The sequence below is a fragment of the Nerophis ophidion genome, linkage group LG02 (genome assembly GCF_033978795.1).
Source record: "Nerophis ophidion isolate RoL-2023_Sa linkage group LG02, RoL_Noph_v1.0, whole genome shotgun sequence".
Classification (NCBI taxonomy): Eukaryota; Metazoa; Chordata; class Actinopteri; order Syngnathiformes; family Syngnathidae; genus Nerophis; species Nerophis ophidion.
The window spans coordinates 58,754,562-58,772,836 of NC_084612.1; the positions used below are offsets into that span (position 1 = coordinate 58,754,562).

Below are 18,275 nucleotides of genomic sequence, written 5' to 3' on the forward strand. Positions count from 1 at the left end.
ACTACAGGCAGGCCTGTCTAGTACCTGCACTCTTTTACTATGAAGCCAAGCTGTTGTAACACGTGGCTTGGCATTGCCTTGCTAAAATAAGCAGGGGCGTCCATGATAACGTTGCTTGGATGACAACATATGTTGTTCCAAAACCTGTATGTACCTTTCAGCATTAATGGTGCCTTCACAGATGTGTAAGTTACCCATGCCTTGGGCAATAATACACCCCCATACCATCACAGATGCTGCCGTTTGAACTGTGTGCCTATAACAATCCGGATGGTTATTTTTCTCTTTGTTCCAAAGGACACAACGTCCACAGTTTCCAAAAAACTATTTTAAATGTGGACTCGTCAGACCACAGAACACTTGTCCGCTTTGCATCAGTCAATATTAGATGAGCTCGAGCCCAGCGAGTTTTAACTTGCATATACAGACGTAGCTATGAACTGTAGTTACTGTAGTTCCTGAACCCATGTGGTGATATCCTTTACACACTGATGTCACTTTTTGATGCGGTATCGCCTGAGGGATCGAAGGTCCGTAATATCATTGTTTACGCACAGTGATTTCTCCAGATTCTTTGAGCCTTTTAATTATATTAGGGGCCGTAGATGGTGAAATCCCTAGATTCCTTGCAACAGCTCGTTGAGGAATGTTATTAAACTGTTCGTGCTCATGCATTTGTTCACAAAGTGGTGACCCTCGCCCCATCCTTGTTTGTGAATGACTGAGCATTTTATGACAGCTGCTTTTATACCCAATCATGGCACCCACCTGTTCTCAAATTAGCCTGTTCACCTGTGGGATGTTCCAAATAAGCATTTGATGAGCATTTCACATCTTACTCAGTCTTTTTTGCCACTTGTGCCAGCTTTTTTGAAACATCTTGAAGGCATCAAATTCCAAATGAGCTAATAATTAGTAAAAAAAATAAAAAGTTTTCCAGTTCGAACGTTAAGTATCTTGTCTTTGCAGTCTATTCAATTGAATATAAGTTGAAAATCATTAGCAAATCATTGTATTCTGTTTTTATTTAGTATTTATTCAACGTGCCAACTTAACTGGGTTCGTATGTTTATGTTCTTTCATGCACATTGATGTTCTACCATCTACAGTATATGGATGTTCTATCATTTATTGAAGTGGACGAATATGTTTTTAAAAGACAATATACGTTTTTTTTGTGTGCATAGTTATTAAATGTTATAACTGCCTGAGGCCTCGCCTATTTGTGAAGGAATAGTTGAGTATAATTAATCACACTTTATTTTTTGATACATTTTTGATGTATACTTTTCTTATTCACATTCTGAAATGTAAAAAGATTTTCACAGTCAAAAATAGCAAATATGTTTGGCTTTTAGGTGATTTTAGGCATGGTGTGTTAATAGTGTGTAAAAAATAAAATACCAACCATGCTGTATGTACCATGTGTGAGGTTGTATTAGAAAAAACGTAAGCCTACCAAAGCCAAATAAACACACTTGAAGGCAAAAATAGATCAATATAAAAGTAAGCAAAATTGGAGGACTGCGGTTTAAAGTGTCAGAGTAAATTAGCTTCCTTAAACTATTTGTTTCTTTGCTTCCAGCATGTCCATGTCCACGTGCTGCCCAGGAAGACGGGTGACTTTGAACACAATGACAGTGTTTATCGCGAGGTAAGACCTGTTGTCAATGACAACCTCCACTTGATATTTCCTCACGTACCATGTTTATTTTAATGATTGTGAGTAGAATTAGTATTATTACTGGTCACAGGGCTGCAGAGTCGCAGTGTATGATCAATAGGAATGTAGAGCACTTACTAAAAGACACTTTGGAAAGGCAAAAACAGGGCCATGAAAACCTAAATTGCTATTTAGCTCACAGAAGTAATATTTATTGGGTTTTTTTGAGCAATTCAAGAATTTCTTATAACTTTTTCTCTAGACTTCTTGTCATGCGTCACTCAGTCAATCGATTACTGCCACAAGTGGTGAAAAAGAGTATCACACGGAATACCGCTGCGGCATATACCCCTATTTTTCAGACCAGTTTCCATTTGAGTTGGGAAATTGTGTTAGATGTAAATATAAACGGAATACAATGATTTGCAAATCATTTTCAACCCATATTCAGTTGAATATTTTACAAAGACAAGATATTTGATATTCAAACTGATAAACTTTTTTTTTTGCAAATAATAATTAACTTAGAATTTCATGGCTGCAACACGTGCCAAAGTAGTTGGGAAAAGGCATGTTCACCACTGTGTTACATCACCTTTTCTTTTAACAACACTCAATAAACGTTTGGGAACTGAGGAAACTAATTGTTGAAGCTTTGAAACTGGAATTCTTTACCATTCTTGCTTGATGTACAGCTTGAGTTGTAAAACAGTCCTTGGTCTTGTTGTCATATTTTACGCTTCATAATGCGCCACACATTTTCGATGGGGGACATGTCTGGACTGTGGGCGGGCCAGGAAAGTACCTGCACTCTTTTACTACGAAGCTACGCTGTTGTAACACGTGGATTGGCATTGTTTTCCTGAAATAAGCAGGGGCGTCCATGATAACGTAGCTTGGATGACAACATATGTTGCTCCAAAACCTAAATGGACCATTCAGTATTAATGGTGCTTTCACAGATGTGTAAGTTACCCATGCCTTGGGCACTAATCCACCCCCATACCATCTCAAATGCTGGATTTTGAATTTTGCGCCTCTGACAATCCGGATGGTTATTTTCCTCTTTGTCCCGGAGGACACCACGTCCACAGTTTCCAAATTTAATTTGAATTGTGGACTCGTCAGACCACAGAACACTTTACCACTTTGCATCAGTCCATCTTAGATGAGCTCAGGCCCAGAGAAGCCGACGGCGTTCCTGGGTGTTGTTGATAAATGACATTCGCTTTGCATAGTAGAGTTTTAACTTGCACTTACAGATCTAGCAACCAACTGTAGTTACTGACAGTGGTTTTCCGAAGTGTTTCTGAGCCCATGTGGTGATATCCTTTACATGCTGTTGTCGGTTTTTGATGCAGTACCACCTGAGGGCTCAAAGGTCCGTAATATCATCGCTTACGTGCAGTGATTTGTCTAGATTTTCTGAACCTTTTGATAATTTTATGGACCATAGATGGTAAAATCCCTAAATTCCTTGCAATAGGTCGATGAGAAATGTTGTTCTAAAATTGTTCGACAATTTGCTTACAAATTGGTGATCCTCGCCCCATCCTTGTTTGTGAATTACTTAGCATTTCATGGAAGCTGCTTTTATACCCAATCATGGCACCCACCTGTTCCCAATTAGCCTGCACACCTGTGGGATGTTCCAAATAAGTGTTTGATGACCATTCCTCAACTTAATCAGTATTTATTGCCGCCTTTCCCAACTTCTTTGTCACGTGTTGCTGGCATCAAATTCTAAAGTTAATGATTATTTGCAAAAAAAAAATGTTTATCAGTTTGAACATAAAATATGTTGTCTTTGTAGCATATTCAACTGAATATGGTTTGAAAATTATTTGCAAATCATTATATTCCGTTTATATTTACATCTAACACAATTTCCCAACTCATATGGAAACGGGGTTTGTAAAAGGTGCACTGCCGATGACGGATAACGGAGCAGCATCTCCTCATCCTTGGCTTAATAATGCAACAACAAGGCCAGAAACGTGTCCCATTAAAGAAACGTCCGACCGGAACCCTCTAAAAACTAAAGTTCTTATGTGAATAATGTAACGTCACTACACCGGTATGTTTTAGTGCTTTCATGGTGAGTTTACTGACAGATATAAGTATGAACTTTACACTACTTTATATTAGAAATGGCAACAGCGGATGAATGTCGCATAACAAGAAGATAGAGAAAAAGAAGAAGCTTATGACTACGGCGTCATATGGACTACAATGGCGGAGGCGCGCCCACTTTCAGGACTTATGCAGATCCCAGCAGGTGCCCGAAGGTAAGAAAAGTTGGTTTTGCATAATATTGCGAAACAAACGCCAGATAATATGTCAGCTAATGGGAGACATTTTGCGGTCCTTATACACGCACCACAGTAATAATCGTATGTTTAATGCGCCGACGATCCATCAAGCGGTGCGGCTTCATAGCTTACCGAAGTTATACTAAAAACATTTTGACCGATTTTTGAGCCCCGTGTGTAATGTTCTATATTCTCAATGGAACATTTAAAATGTTGGTGTTGTTTATTGCCATCATATTGCAGTCTACACGTATCTATGTATGACTGCCATCTACTGGTCACTCTTATCATTGCCTTAATTGCCAACCTTGAGACCTCTGAATTCTGGAGATGGGGGCGGGGGGGTAGGGGGTCACGGGGGGTGTATATTTTAGTGCCCTAGAAGATTTAGTGCTGCAAGGGGTTCATGTTGTGTTGCGGTGCGGATGTTCTCCCGAAATGCGTTCGTCCTTTTTGTTTGGTGTGGGTTCACAGTGTGGCGCATATTTGCAACAGTGTTAAAGTTGTTAATACGGCCACCCTTAGTGTGACCTGTATGGCTGTTGACCAAGTATGCATGGATTCACTTGTGTGTGTGAAAAGCCGTAGATATTATGTGACTGGGCCATCACGCAAAGGCAGTGTCTTCAAGGCACGCCCCCAATATTGTTGTCTGGGTGGAAATCGGGAGAATTTGGGAGAATGGTTTCCCCGGGGGATTTTCGGGAGGGGCACTGAAATTCGGGAGTCTACTAGGAAAATCGGGAGGGTTGGCAAGTATGATCATTACACCATGTACCAAATGAAATAGTTTTGAGGTCAGTAAGCGCAACCAAAATTATGCTGTACATTAGGCGCACTGGGTTATAAGTCGCACCCTCGATTTTTGAGAAAATGGAAGGATTTTAAGTGCGCCATATAATCAAAAAATAGGGTAGTAAGCATACATACTTGATCAAAAGGCACTCATAAATAACTGATGAAAAATACATTCATATCCAACTATGTTGTGCTAAAATAAATAAAAAATTTTTAAATGTCAATAAATTCAAGTGTATACAAAAAACAGCTACACCACTTTAGTCATAATTATTGCGCTTATTTTTAGGACTATAAGGCGCACTTTAAACAAGTGCGCCTTATAGTCCGAAAAATACGGTACGGAACGCAGTTGGGAAAATATCATTTTTAGCAGCCCTTTTTGGGGCGCACGCTTAGAAACACTGCTTTAAAGCACAACTGTGAACATTGTATGAAGCATTATCAAAAATACTAAAGCTTTTCAAAGGCAGTTAACTCAATCTTTGGATTTGTATTAGTTGGACCACACTAACCATTTGTTCGTACGATTAGTTTTACAGTTAAATGCATGTTTTAACTTGGGAAATCACCATGTATCTGATTAAAATTGTGATTGAAAAATGTCATCATTTAATGATGTTGAGAATTTGAAGTATTAGTCTTGAAATGTGAATGAATGATACTGCCCCCTGTAACTACTTGGAATTAGATCAATACCCACATCTGTTGAATCGCCCATGACTAATATGAAGTATACAAAAAACAGAAGAATAAGTGTTTTTTACTTACTCAGTTACTGTTATTATCTGCTTCCTCTGTTTTAACATGTTCTATTTAGACTTCTGTTGTTGATATTTTAAATTTTTTGGACAGTTTTGGGTAATACTACAAATGTGGGTATTGATCCAATACCAAGTAGTTACAAGTTCATACAATGGTCATAATTAAAGTTATATTCTGTCTTGGCACGTATCTCATGGTTGTTGTTTTTTTAACTATATAAAAACGACCAAAAGTTTTGCGATAATAAAAAAATATCAACATAGCATAACATACTTGGTATCGTTAGTCGATGTCTATGTAGGTCCACCCATTCGTTTACATTAAGGAGCGCTCGCTTGCTGTTTTTTGGTTAGCTATTGCATCCTCCTATGGTGTGTCCTGTAGGGATGATACTTGTAAGAAACGTAGATTATTTTGGACATTAGCCGCTAGCAAGCTAGCAAGAGGCAGAGCAGAGCGCTTCAGTATTTGAAGCTTACTTTTCCGTACATTTTTCAGCCAATATGCGTCAATTCTCCCTTTAATATCTCCTCTCTGTTTCTGCTTGGATGTACTCCATGCGTTAGCGTTTCCCAACCTGTGCCTCTGCTCGTTTTACCAGCAACGTCACAACGTGCACGTTTTTTTTCCCAAAGCAGTATAGTACTGTGTAGAGGGGGGAGTTGTCGTGGAGCGGGGTGTGTAAGGACCGGCCTCGGAGCACAGCTGGCAGGTGATTGGATTACCCAGCTGGGCCTGATTATCCAATCACCCGCCATGCTTATTAGCAGCAGCCGGTCCGAGACACAGTTGTTGGAGTTGGAGTTGCTGAGCAGACGTGTACTGGACATTGTGAGAGAAAGGAAGATCAGAGGAACTGAAAAGTTGGGAGTGTTTTTTTTAGCGTGTGTGCACTGCCAAATAAAAAGACATTGCTAACACCAGACATCCGGGCTATCATGGGGGTTTTTAGGCATCATGTGAACTCACGGGAGGAAGACTTCCACATACTGTTTTTCCTTCATTAGTACCGCGGTACTTCATTAGTACCAGTATACTGTACAACCTTACTAGTTAGCTCCTGGCAGGCGACACTGATATTTACATTTTGAAACACTTAACAATGAAGTAGTGAATACAAACATATTTGAGTATATTTTATTTATTTATTGTGGCGTCAAATAAGCACACCGAATCGTGGGAAATTTAAAGGTGTCGACTACGGAATTTTGTGGCACCCAGTAGCATTTATGTATGCTTAGCATGTTCCTTCAAATGTAACCTCAACTTCTACACGTTTCCCTCCAGCAGATAAGACACACAAAACATTGTTTGTTACGGTAAAGTTGAATTATATTAAAAAGACAACATGTTGTCATGACGGTGTAAAGAAACACACAAAAAAAACACACAAAACTTTGACAACCCGCTGTTGATTTTTATGATCTTGTTTTTTTTCCCCACATTTTTGATGCTGACACTGCGCCTCAAACGCCCGTGACACGTACCGTGATTCAAACACAAGCCTTCTCAAATAAACGCATTCATCTGAGCTTCCTAATAACGTTGAAAATAAACATCAGAGAAATTACTTTGAAGGAATATCACAGGCGCTTAAAAGCCTCAAGCATCAAATCTCTCCAAAGCAATGAAGCGCAAAATTTTACACTGGAAATAATGAGTATGCCTTTCAGGGTGCCTTTAAATTTCACTGTCACATTCTGGATTTGTAACAAGAATGTGTAGCAAATGATTATCAATGACTGGCAAGTTTAATATGAAAGACTTTAATAAGCATGGATTATAAACAGGATTTTTTTTTTTTTTTGCTGTATTTCCCTATTGTTCCGGAAAGGAGAAATTAGATGTTCCACATCAATCCCAGCAGCAACTGTTTTTTTTTCTTAATTGAAAAAAATCTTGTTTTATATGTCCTGCTATACAAAAATTATTGTAGCGTGTTTAGGTGAAATTACCAGCATGCATTGCAACAATGTTAGTTTGGCACCGTGAGTTAAAGTGGTGTCACTGTTGGTTAAATTCGGTCTGTTCTGGAATAAAAACGAGTTCCTTTAAAATGCCAATTCCTGTGCAGTCTTGCATTACATAGCCTGAATTCTCTGTATTAGTGTCAGAAGTGGGATGCAAAACAGCGGTGTCGACGAAGAGTTTAACGCATGCATGCATGTGATGAAGGGAGTTTGTCCCACGATGCCGAGGTATGATGTGGAAGAGAAGAATTTCCCAACACGGAAACTTCCGTTGGTTGACCTGATGGAGTCAGTGATCCTCAACCAGTGAAGAGCAGTTGCCGCCTCGTGGCACAAGAAAGAATGGCCGTCTGCGAGGAAGAACAACGCCACAGCTCACGACCCGCCACAACGATGCTCCGGGACCGCAACCGGCCACTGGCTATGAAATTGCCATGATATAATGGAGAAAAGCCCCCAGAGACCAACCTCATCCAAGTGCAGTTAGCTGCTCAGTTTAATGAATGGTCAGCAGAAGAGACAGTCCAGGTCACCTTCGAGCTGGAAGGAAGAGCCTTGAAGATCCTCAAAGACAGCAACAAGAGAGACTGAACTGGCTAGCTACCGAAAGAGCATGACGGAATCATTTTGGTGCCGCACCTACGTTGATGACGCTTGGGACAAGTAAGTCCACCGACAGCGGAAAGAAGGGAAACGTCTTGGCGCCTACATTGCAGATCTCTGCCTTTACACACGTCAAGAGTACCCCACCTTTGACTTTGCTGCACAGGAAGCGATTGGTCTCCATGTCTTTGTGCAACAACTACAACCAAAATGACCCAGCACGTCCGCATGCTTGCACCAAAGACTTTGGCAGAGAGCCTGACTGATGCAGAGCGCGTTGAGCTCATACCGGGCACAAACCAACAACCATCTGACATGAGACATGTGGCTCGTCAAGCAGACGACAGCAAATAAGTGACCTGCCAATCCGCCAGCACACCCCCACAATGACCCCAACCGGCAACCAAGAACCAGGTTTACTGGCATCCTAGAGAAGGATGTTAGCAATGTGAACAACCAGGCTACATTTCGCGATACTGCCCTGCACCAGCCCCAAGAAGCCCAGCCCCTTGGCCGTCATCAAATGACAACGGGGTGGCAGAACGGGAGACCTTCTACCCCCAATGACCCAGACCTGCCACACCCTGCCACATTTCCGGCTGGGCCACCTGAGGCAGCCTTATGGATGTAGGTCGACTGTGAGATTGATGGCACCAAGTGCAGAGCCCTTATGGACATTTTATCAACTAGCTTCCCCATCAGGCCTGGAACTGAGTGCCAGAACCCTCAAGGTTGGAACCCCACCAAGTTCCGTATCACCACAGTTACTGACAAATGCACCAGAATCCTAGGGAGAGATCCCTCCAAGTGACTGTTACGAGTTGCAAGTCGGGTCACCACTTCTAGCTAACCCACATTTAGGACCCACGCATTATCTGGCTGGAACTGCTGGCCAAGGAGAAAACACGTAACAAGAAATGTCAGCTGTTCCAGCGATAGACCTCTTTCCTGCAAGGTCATATGGTCATCGCAGCAGGAGTGTTTACCGACCCAGCGAAAGAAGCAGCATTGGAGAGCTGTGGAGCTTCCTGTGCCTGGCCTCCTATCACCGATACGTCTTAGACATCACCACCACTGCCAGCCCACTGCACCGGCTGATTGAGAAAGGACAGCAGTTCCAGTGGATAGAGGACCAAGGCCTGTACGCAGCTTCGGTCATCACTGGTGAGAGCCCCCTTGCTGACCTACTCGGATCCTGATCGGCCCTTTATTGTGGACACAGACACCAGCAAGCTAACATGAAAACTGTGTTTGCCCATTTCCATCAATTTGTGAATTTTGCAACCAGGGGTGGAAGCAAGTTAGGAATGATATCACAGCAATATCAAATATTCAAAGCTACACCCCGCCCCTGCCTCGGCTCCTCAGACCATCTCTCTGTGATACTAATTCCTGCATGCAAGCCCCTGCTGATCTGAAAGCAGGTGAGAATCTGGCCAGAGGGAGCAATGGAAGCATTACAAGACTGCCTCGAAAGGACAGACTGGGACATGTTCAAGGCAGCTGCCACCGAAAATCATCACACAAGTGTGGAGAAGTATGCAGAGTCTGTGTCCACATACATTCAGAAGTGCATGGAAGATGTTAATGTGATCAAGAACGTCCCCACACGGTCCAACCAGAAACCCTGGATGAACAGTGAGGTACGTGCAATGCTGAAGGCTCGGAACAATGCTTTTAAATCTGGCGACATGGTAGCACTTAAAACAGCCAGAGCTAACCTGAACCGTGCCATTAGGGTTGCAAAGCGTGCTCACAGTCAGAAAGTGACTGAGTCCGAGTCCACCAACCACCAAGTGCATCCCTGCAGCCCTCATATTTGGACATGAGCTTCGTACCCCTCTTTCGCCGGCCCCCTAAGTGGTGGACTATACCTTCCATCTTAGTGAAAGGCTTTGAAAGGTTTATGGCCGAATTAGAAAGACCCTTGCTTGATGCTGGGTGTCAACAGAAGCAGGCCTACGACACTCGTTGCAGGGGAGAAGACTTTACCGCAGAGGCACAGGGTTAGGTCTACAGCCCTGAGAGGAAGAAGGGTCGTTATCCCAAGCTGATGAGCCACTGGGCTGTACCCTGTACTGTTCTGGAGAGGCTGTCAAATGTTGTGTACTGAGTGCAACTGGTTAAGGGGAACCGCATGGTGGTGCTCCACCGGGATCGACTGGCTCCTTTGGCGGTTAAGATGGGTACAGGCGACCAGCTTCCCTAACACCTCAAAGACTTTGTGGTGGACATATGGGTTCCTGTGGACAGCTAACCATTTAGGTGGGAGCTGTGTAGCGTGTTTTGGTTAAACCGCCATCATGCATTGCGAAAATCTGAACTTTCTCAGCGACAACCCCCTCTCCCGACACCATAGCCTGACATGCAACAGCAACAGAAAAGTGGGGATTAATTGGCTCAATCCATGAACCCAATTAGAGGTTCACAAGCCGAGAAGTCCCACTCATGCAAGTTGTAGCCTCCCTTGTCCAATCATCTTTAATGGTGATCACTCCATTAACGCGGGGCAAAAGAAACAACACAGGAAAAACAAAACTAAGAGAACCAAAGTAAAACCGAAAAGGTGTTGCAGGGAAACAGAGAGATAAAAAAAAAGAAAAGCTTTAGTGGCACAGACTGCTAGGAGCAGAAAAAATGGAGGAGATTTTTGACAGCAGCTACTTCAGCGTGTCCCCTCACAGCAGCAGCTGCTCTATTGCTCTGACGACAGCGCATATTTAAATGAGGACTTTGCGTGTATAATGAATATCATCCTGGGGACACTGCCATAAATGTGCAGAAAATAAGTCACAACGAACAGGATTAAAAAAAAAAAAATGTCAGCAGACATCAAAAGTAATCAATTGAATTTGTTTTAATCAGCCCATTAAGTCATCCAACTGCTAAAAAATATATATATAAAATGTCATAGCAGATTAGACGATACGTCTGTTTTTATTTCAAATTTGTTCACAAGGGATGGAATATTCTTCCTTAACCGTCTTTTGTTACAGCTGTTTGTGCTTAACTGTGCCAGTATGCGAGAATGTTACATATGTGCTAAATATATACACAAAACAAAACTCTTAACAAATATCCTGCATATTCATGAATTCAAATGGATTGCGCTCCCTATTTTGCTTATGTAGGACACCTCTGTGCATGGCCTTAATAGATCAGCCTTGCATGCTACCAAGTTTGCACGTGTTCAAATACACGAAAACTGTGTTCGACACAGGTTTTTCATAGTATAATCCGATTTGTAAGATCGTCAACTCTAGTTTTTGTATGCTGGAATGTAGTGCTGTGCAATATTGACTGGACTATATATCTCTATATGGGTCATTTTATAGCCCAATGACACTACACTGCTTATCTCAATATAATATTTTTTCTTAAAATTATATTTATAGTATGTATATATATATATATATATATATATATATATATATATATATATATATATATATATATATATATATATATATATATATATATATATATATACATATATATATATATATATATATATATATACATATATATATATAAATAAATATTATTATTTATTTATTTTTTTATTTTATTTTATTTTAATTAATTCCAATGTTGCCAGTCTTTTTTAATTGTATTTACACACATATGTATGAAAAGAACAAGACAATTAAAAACAATAAAAATATATTTACTTGTCTACATTCTACACAAGAATTTAGAGATGGCATCTAAGACTAATGATTGCTTGTCATTGACGGTGACTTTGGACAACAATAATCCATCCATCCATTTCTACCGCTTATTCCTTTTGAGGTCGCGGGGGGCGCTGGTGCCTATCTCAGCTATAATCGGGAGGAAGGCGGATTACACCCTGGACAAGTCGCCACCTCATCACAAATCCAACACAGATAGACAGACAACATTCACACTCACATTCACACACGAGGGCCACAACAATTATTACTATAATTATTATTAATATTAACATTCACATCCAGCCGGGAAGAAGAAGCTGTTGTAGCATGCATACACACACTACATCACAATGGTGACGCACATTCATCTGTCAAGCACTGCCTAGATTGATGCGACCATTTTTTTGTTGGTTGGGGGTGTGTCCGCAGGTTAAATGGGAGAATATGAATAAGAAAAAACGTCCGCATCTTCGAGCGCGTAAAAAAACATTAAGGTATAAAGTGGGGAGAAACCGGGGCAAAATACGGGCCGCAGTCCCTTAAGATTTTCAAAGTTACACAATTATCGAGGAGTAGTAAAAGAGGAGCGATGTTAATATTCAGTGTTTTATTGTTCATAGTTAATATTGTAAATTCCACTTTCTTTATTTTCATGTACATTTTGGGTGCTCCATTCAGAAAAAAACTGTCATTTCCATTCCGTTTTTTTTTTAGGCGGTCTGTCATAACGTTTTTAGAACTCTATCGGACATCGTGACTTTTGGAATTAGTGTTCTTGGAAAGAAAGGGATCCAAACAAACATGCTGTACATCAGCTAAATGTGTACATACATACACATTGGCCCCAAAACACATTCTTTCTCTCAATGTGGTCCCCCCGAGTCAAAATATTTGTCCAGCTCTGGCCTTAGGTTTGTGTAAAAAGCAATATGTCTTCCATTTTAGGATGTGTAGAAGTCCCACACGACCGACGCCATGTTTGTTTAAACTGTGAGGTTCTGTGTTTGTGTAGGAGCGCTTCATTTGTCCACCCTATTTACACATTTTGTTTGGATTTAGTTTGGTTTAGTTTATTACTTATTCGGTCAGTGGTAAACAAAATAAACAAACAGTTTTCCATTCATCAATTGACAATTCAACAGACCGATAGGGTTTATTTAGGCTGAAGTTGAGCACTTATTCCGTCTAACCCTGTAAACAATCTCACATACAAGATGTAGTAAAAACCAGAAGACATCGGGCTCTGATCTTGTGCTTCATAGAAACGTGAAATTTCCTTTGCACAACATATCATAAATACACCTTGTACACAACATAAACACTGTTCAAATTTGATTACGCATGCACCTCCTGGTACCCCAGCACCTCAAAAAACCCCAAATCTAGACTCCAAACATCCCAGTATAAGCTAGTCCGGTTACTTTTAGACTTCCACCACAGATCACACCTCACTCCTACCCACTTCTCCAAAGTGGGCTGGCTCAGGGTGGAGGACAGAGTTGAACAACTTGCAGTGAGCCTAGTCTATAAAATTCACTACACCTCCCTTATACCGAAGTACTTGTCAAACTGCTTCCAGAATGTAATTGGCCACAAACCACCTTAAACCCAGATTCCGATTTAACAAAGGTCTTAACTCATTCTCCTTTTATGCCACATCAATATGGAATGCACTCCCAACAGATGTAAAATAAAGTGCATCTCTGGCCTCCTTCAAAACCGCACTAAAAGAACACCTCCAGGCAACTACAACCCTAGACTAACACCCTCCCCCCACCACATCCCACCTCCACGGATTGTAAATAATCAAATGTATTTCCTTGTTCTTATGCTTTCTGAGCTCACTATGTTCACTGCTCGCTGTACATATCCTCCGAAGTCAGACCTACACTGTTACAATGTCAATTTCTCAGTTCATAAATGAAGTGCTGATATCAACCAAACCCATGCCTTGGGCAGTAATGCACCCCCATACCATCACAGATGATGGCTTTTGAACTTTGCGTCGATAACTGTCTGGATGGTTCCCTTCCCCTTTGGTCCGGATTACACAATGTTGAATATTTCCCCAAAAATTTGAAATGTGGACTCATCAGACCACAGACAAAACTTTTCCACTTTGCATCAGTCCATCTTAGATGATCTCAGGCCCAGAGAACCTAGCGGCGTTTTTGGATGTTGTTGATAAAGTGCTTTCGCTTTGCATAGTAGAGCTTTAACTTGCACTTACAGATGTAGCGACGAACTGTATTTAGTGACAGTGGTTTTCTGTAGTGTTTCTGAGCCCATGTGGTGATATCCTTTAGAGAATCATGTTGGATTTTGATACAGTGTCGTCTGAGGGATCGAAGGTCACGGTCATTCAATGATGGTTTCCGGCCATGCCGCTTATGTGGAGTGATTTCTCCACGTAAGCGGAGAAATCCCTTAATTTAAACCCTAAATTTCCATAAATTTTATCCCTAAATTTCTTGCAATTGCACTTTGAGAAACGTTGTTCTTAAACTGACTATTTGCTCACACAGTTGTGGACAAAGGGGTGTACCTCGCCCCATCCTTTCTTGTGAAAGACTGAGTATTTTTTGGGAAGCTGTTTTCATACCCTATCATGGCACCCACCTGTTCCCAATTAGCCTGCACACTTGTGAGATGTTCCAAATAAGTGTTTGATGAGCATTTCTCAACTTTATCAGTATGCATTGCCACTTTTCCCAACTTCGTGTTGCTGGCATCAAATTCTAAAGTAAAAAATATGTGGTCCTCTCCAAGGTTTTCATAGTCATCATTGTCACCGACGTCCCACTGGGTGTGAGTTTTCCTTGCCCTTATGTGGGCCTACCGAGATGTTGTAGTGGTTTGTGTTGTGGTTTGTGCAGCCCTTTGAGACACTAGTGATTGAACAGTTTGGAGCGGGCCCCTTCCTCTTCCAACATGACTGTGTACCATTGCAGAAAGCAAGGTCCATAAAGACATGGATGACAGAGTTTGGTGTGGATGAATTTGACTGGCCTGCACAGAGTCCTGACCTGAACCCAATAGAACACCTTTGGGATGAATTAGAACGGAGACTGAGAGCCAGGCCTTCTCGACCAACATCAGTGTGTGACCTCACCAATGTGCTTTTGTAAGAATGGTGGAAAATTCCTATAAACACAGTCCGCAACCTTGTGGACAGCCTTCCCAGAGGAGTTGAAGCTGTAATAGCTGCAAAAGGTGGACCCACATCATGTTGAACCATATGGGTTAGTATTGGGATGGCACTTCAAGTTCATATGTGAGTCAAGGCAGGTGGCCAAATACTTTTGGCAATATAGTGTATGTGCATTTTCCAATTTAATTTGGTAATCTATATAGATTACCAAAAATGTAGTTGAATACACCTTTTCTATTTCCATGTCATTGATTCTTATGTGACACTGTGTTTTATTTTTCCTATTTCCAGAAAATTATATATTTTGTTGTATTTATGTCGATTGATAGTTTATTGGCATCAAACTAGGACTGGGTGATATATCGAATATACTCGATGTATCGTGGGTTTGTCTCTGTGCGATATAGAAAATTACTATATTGTGATATTCGAGTATACGTTCTCACGCAGTTGCTTTAAGCTGTGGGCTTTACACTACAGGCTCTTCTCACTCTTTGTCTCTCCTTCTTGCAGAGACGTAAAAACAAGCACACCTTCTGACGACTGTCACATACAGTCGCGCGCGCAACGTCATACACCCTCGCGGAGCAGGGAAGTAGCAGCGTGGGTAACGTTGGCTGTGGTGCTAACTGTGCGGTGCGAGTGGTATTACGAGAGAAAGAAGGTGCGAATCTGGTAACAAATGAAGGAATAATTAATTCCCAGGAAAAACAGCAGGGTGTCCATAGTCTGGTGGTGGTTTGGCTTCAAGGGAAAATATGTCGAACAGATATATGTAATATGTAAAGTATGCGGAAAAAGTGTTGCAACAAAAAGTAGGACCACTGCTAATTTGTAGCATCATTTGAAAAGTCACCGGCTAGAGAATGAAGAGTGCTTGAAACTCTGCATGTCAACATCACCCACAAAATGCAGACGCAACTATTTCCAGATCTACACCGTATGAAAAAAATAGTCAACAACAGAAGGAGATAACGTCCGCAGGAACCTACCACATAGCGAAGGACATACACTATTTGATTTCCTATTATGCAGCTCATTTTTATTTGACACTTATTGAAATATCTTGTCTGACATCATGCACAAAAGTGTACTTTATTTGTTTAAAACTATTGTAGTGGTGTTCTGTATAAAAAGTACACCTTATTTTAGTGTTGTTTTGATTTGTCATCTTAGTGACATCATGCACAAAAGTGCACTAATAGCTTTTTTAAAAAAAGTCTCTGACAATCTTGCACTTTCTGTTTTGGAAATGACATGAATGTTTGTGCCACTGCTTAATAACTGTTTAATAAATGCAATTTTCATAAATTGACTTAGTTGTGATTTCCCTCTCTGCATAAAAGTTAAAATGAGCATATACTAATGCAGTATGAACGAGAATGTTTTAATGTAGACACATAGAATCATCATACTGGTGTCATTTTATGCATGAAGCGTTCATTCAAGGCTAAGGCAAAATATCCAGATATATATCGTGTATCGTGACATGGCCTAAAAATATTGAGATATTAATAAAAGGCCATATCGCCCAGCCCTACATCAAACCATTGCTTTAGAATGTGGAGTTCACGCTCTACGATCTCTAGGAACTGGCCAAGGTCTTGCCCAGAACAGTACAGGCTTGTATCATCAGCAACGAGAATACAGTTGAGTTTTTTTAAAGACTTATGGAAATCTTTAATATACAATAGAAACAATTTTGATCCCAGTACAGAACCTTGGGGTACCCCCTGTGTCCTAATCTTTTTATCTGAATCTACAATGTTCATATGCACATACTGTTCTCTGCCACCCAGATAACTTTTTGTCATGTCTTGGTGATCATGTTTAGTTTGGCTATGTTCTGTTTGGACTCACGCACCTGTTGTTAATAACGTCACCACTATTTAAGCCTGTAGCTGCCAGGCAGTCAGCCTGGCGCCATCACATTCATGCTCTGCACTCTTGACACTCTGAGTACTCTGTCCAGGTCTTAGTTCATGTTGCTCTTTTCTTGCCACGTACGTTTTTTTTTTATTTTATTCAAGCCATAGTTTAGTGAGTTTTTTTTAGTTAATGTTTTCATGTCCATAGTTTACGTTATAGTAATAGTTTTTGTTTTCTTAGCCAAGTGTTTTACCTCCGCTGTGAGCGCCTTTTTTTTCACCTTTTGATAGATTATTAAAAGATGTCATTACCTTAGCGGCGTGTCCGGTTCAGTCGCTTTGCACCACGGCAAAGCGCACCGTAGTCCTAGTCTTGACAGAAAAAACTTACGTGGCAAGAAAAGAGCAGCATGAACTATGACCTGGACAGAATACTCAGAGTGTCAAGAGTGCAGAGCATGAATGTGATGTCGCCAGGCTGACTGCCTGGCAACTACAGGCTTTAATGGTGGTGACGTGATTATCAACAGGTGCGTGAGTCCAAATGAATCAGGTGCAGGACATGAGGACAGGTGAATAAAAATGGGTTGTCATGAAAACCAAACAGGATCTGACAAAATCCAAAAACCAAACAGAACACAGCCTGTTGCGATCCGTTACTCGGATCTTCACATATTGTTTATTGTTCCATTGTCTCATTATCCATCTGGCCTGCTTACTTCCTGTTTAGTCAGTCGCCTTGGTTACACATTGATTTCACCTGCTCCTCGTTTTCTACACACACCTGGTTCTCCTTGATTACTCCCTAAATAAGCCTTCCTTTTTTCTTTGTTCAGTCTGGGTTTATAATTTTGCTTTCACGCAATGAATTACGCCTGCAGCTTTTCACGTATGTATTTTCTCGTTAGCTCATATGCTAAGCCACCTGCCATTCCAGCTCTCATGCTGTATGTTTTGTTTTACCCTTTTTGTGCCTATGTGCCAGTTTAGTTTTCTCATACTAGCGTTTTTGGTTTGCCTTTTATTAGCTCAAGTACTTCTGTTCAGAACTCCCTTTTTTGTAGAATAAATTTGTTAAAGTCTTACCTTTGCTGTGTTCACGTGTTGACGCATCCACGAGGGAATCGAACCCGGTACCACGATGCCGAACAGGCGTAATACAGCCAAACTAAACATGATCACCAAGACATGACCCTTTTCAACCAATCAAGAGCAAGACCTCAGACGCCCTACCTCTGCGTTTTGTCAAAAAGTATTGTGTCAAACGGTCTCAAAGGCTTTGCTCATTTTTAATTGAAAATCAAAGCATTTGTGAGTTGTATCTATTTTAAAAGCTCTTTTACTGGCTTTTAAATGCTTAAAAGGCCTGGAGCCTACTTGTCTCCTGGAACTGATTTTTTCATATGAGCCTTCACAGGGCCTGAGGTCCTCCAGTCCAATCCTCGTGATCATTCCCAGGGAATCGGAGCCT

General features: G+C 41.0%; 1 protein-coding gene across 1 annotated transcript in view; it reads left to right on the forward strand.

The window, feature by feature from the left end:
- Positions 1–18,275, forward strand: part of fhit (fragile histidine triad diadenosine triphosphatase) — a 307,588-nt gene that overhangs the window by 263,761 nt on the left and 25,552 nt on the right. Inside the window, exon 6 of the mRNA XM_061887265.1 lies at positions 1,586–1,654. Coding sequence (XP_061743249.1) covers positions 1,586–1,654 — 69 coding nt within the window. The remainder of the gene's footprint in view (positions 1–1,585; positions 1,655–18,275) is intronic.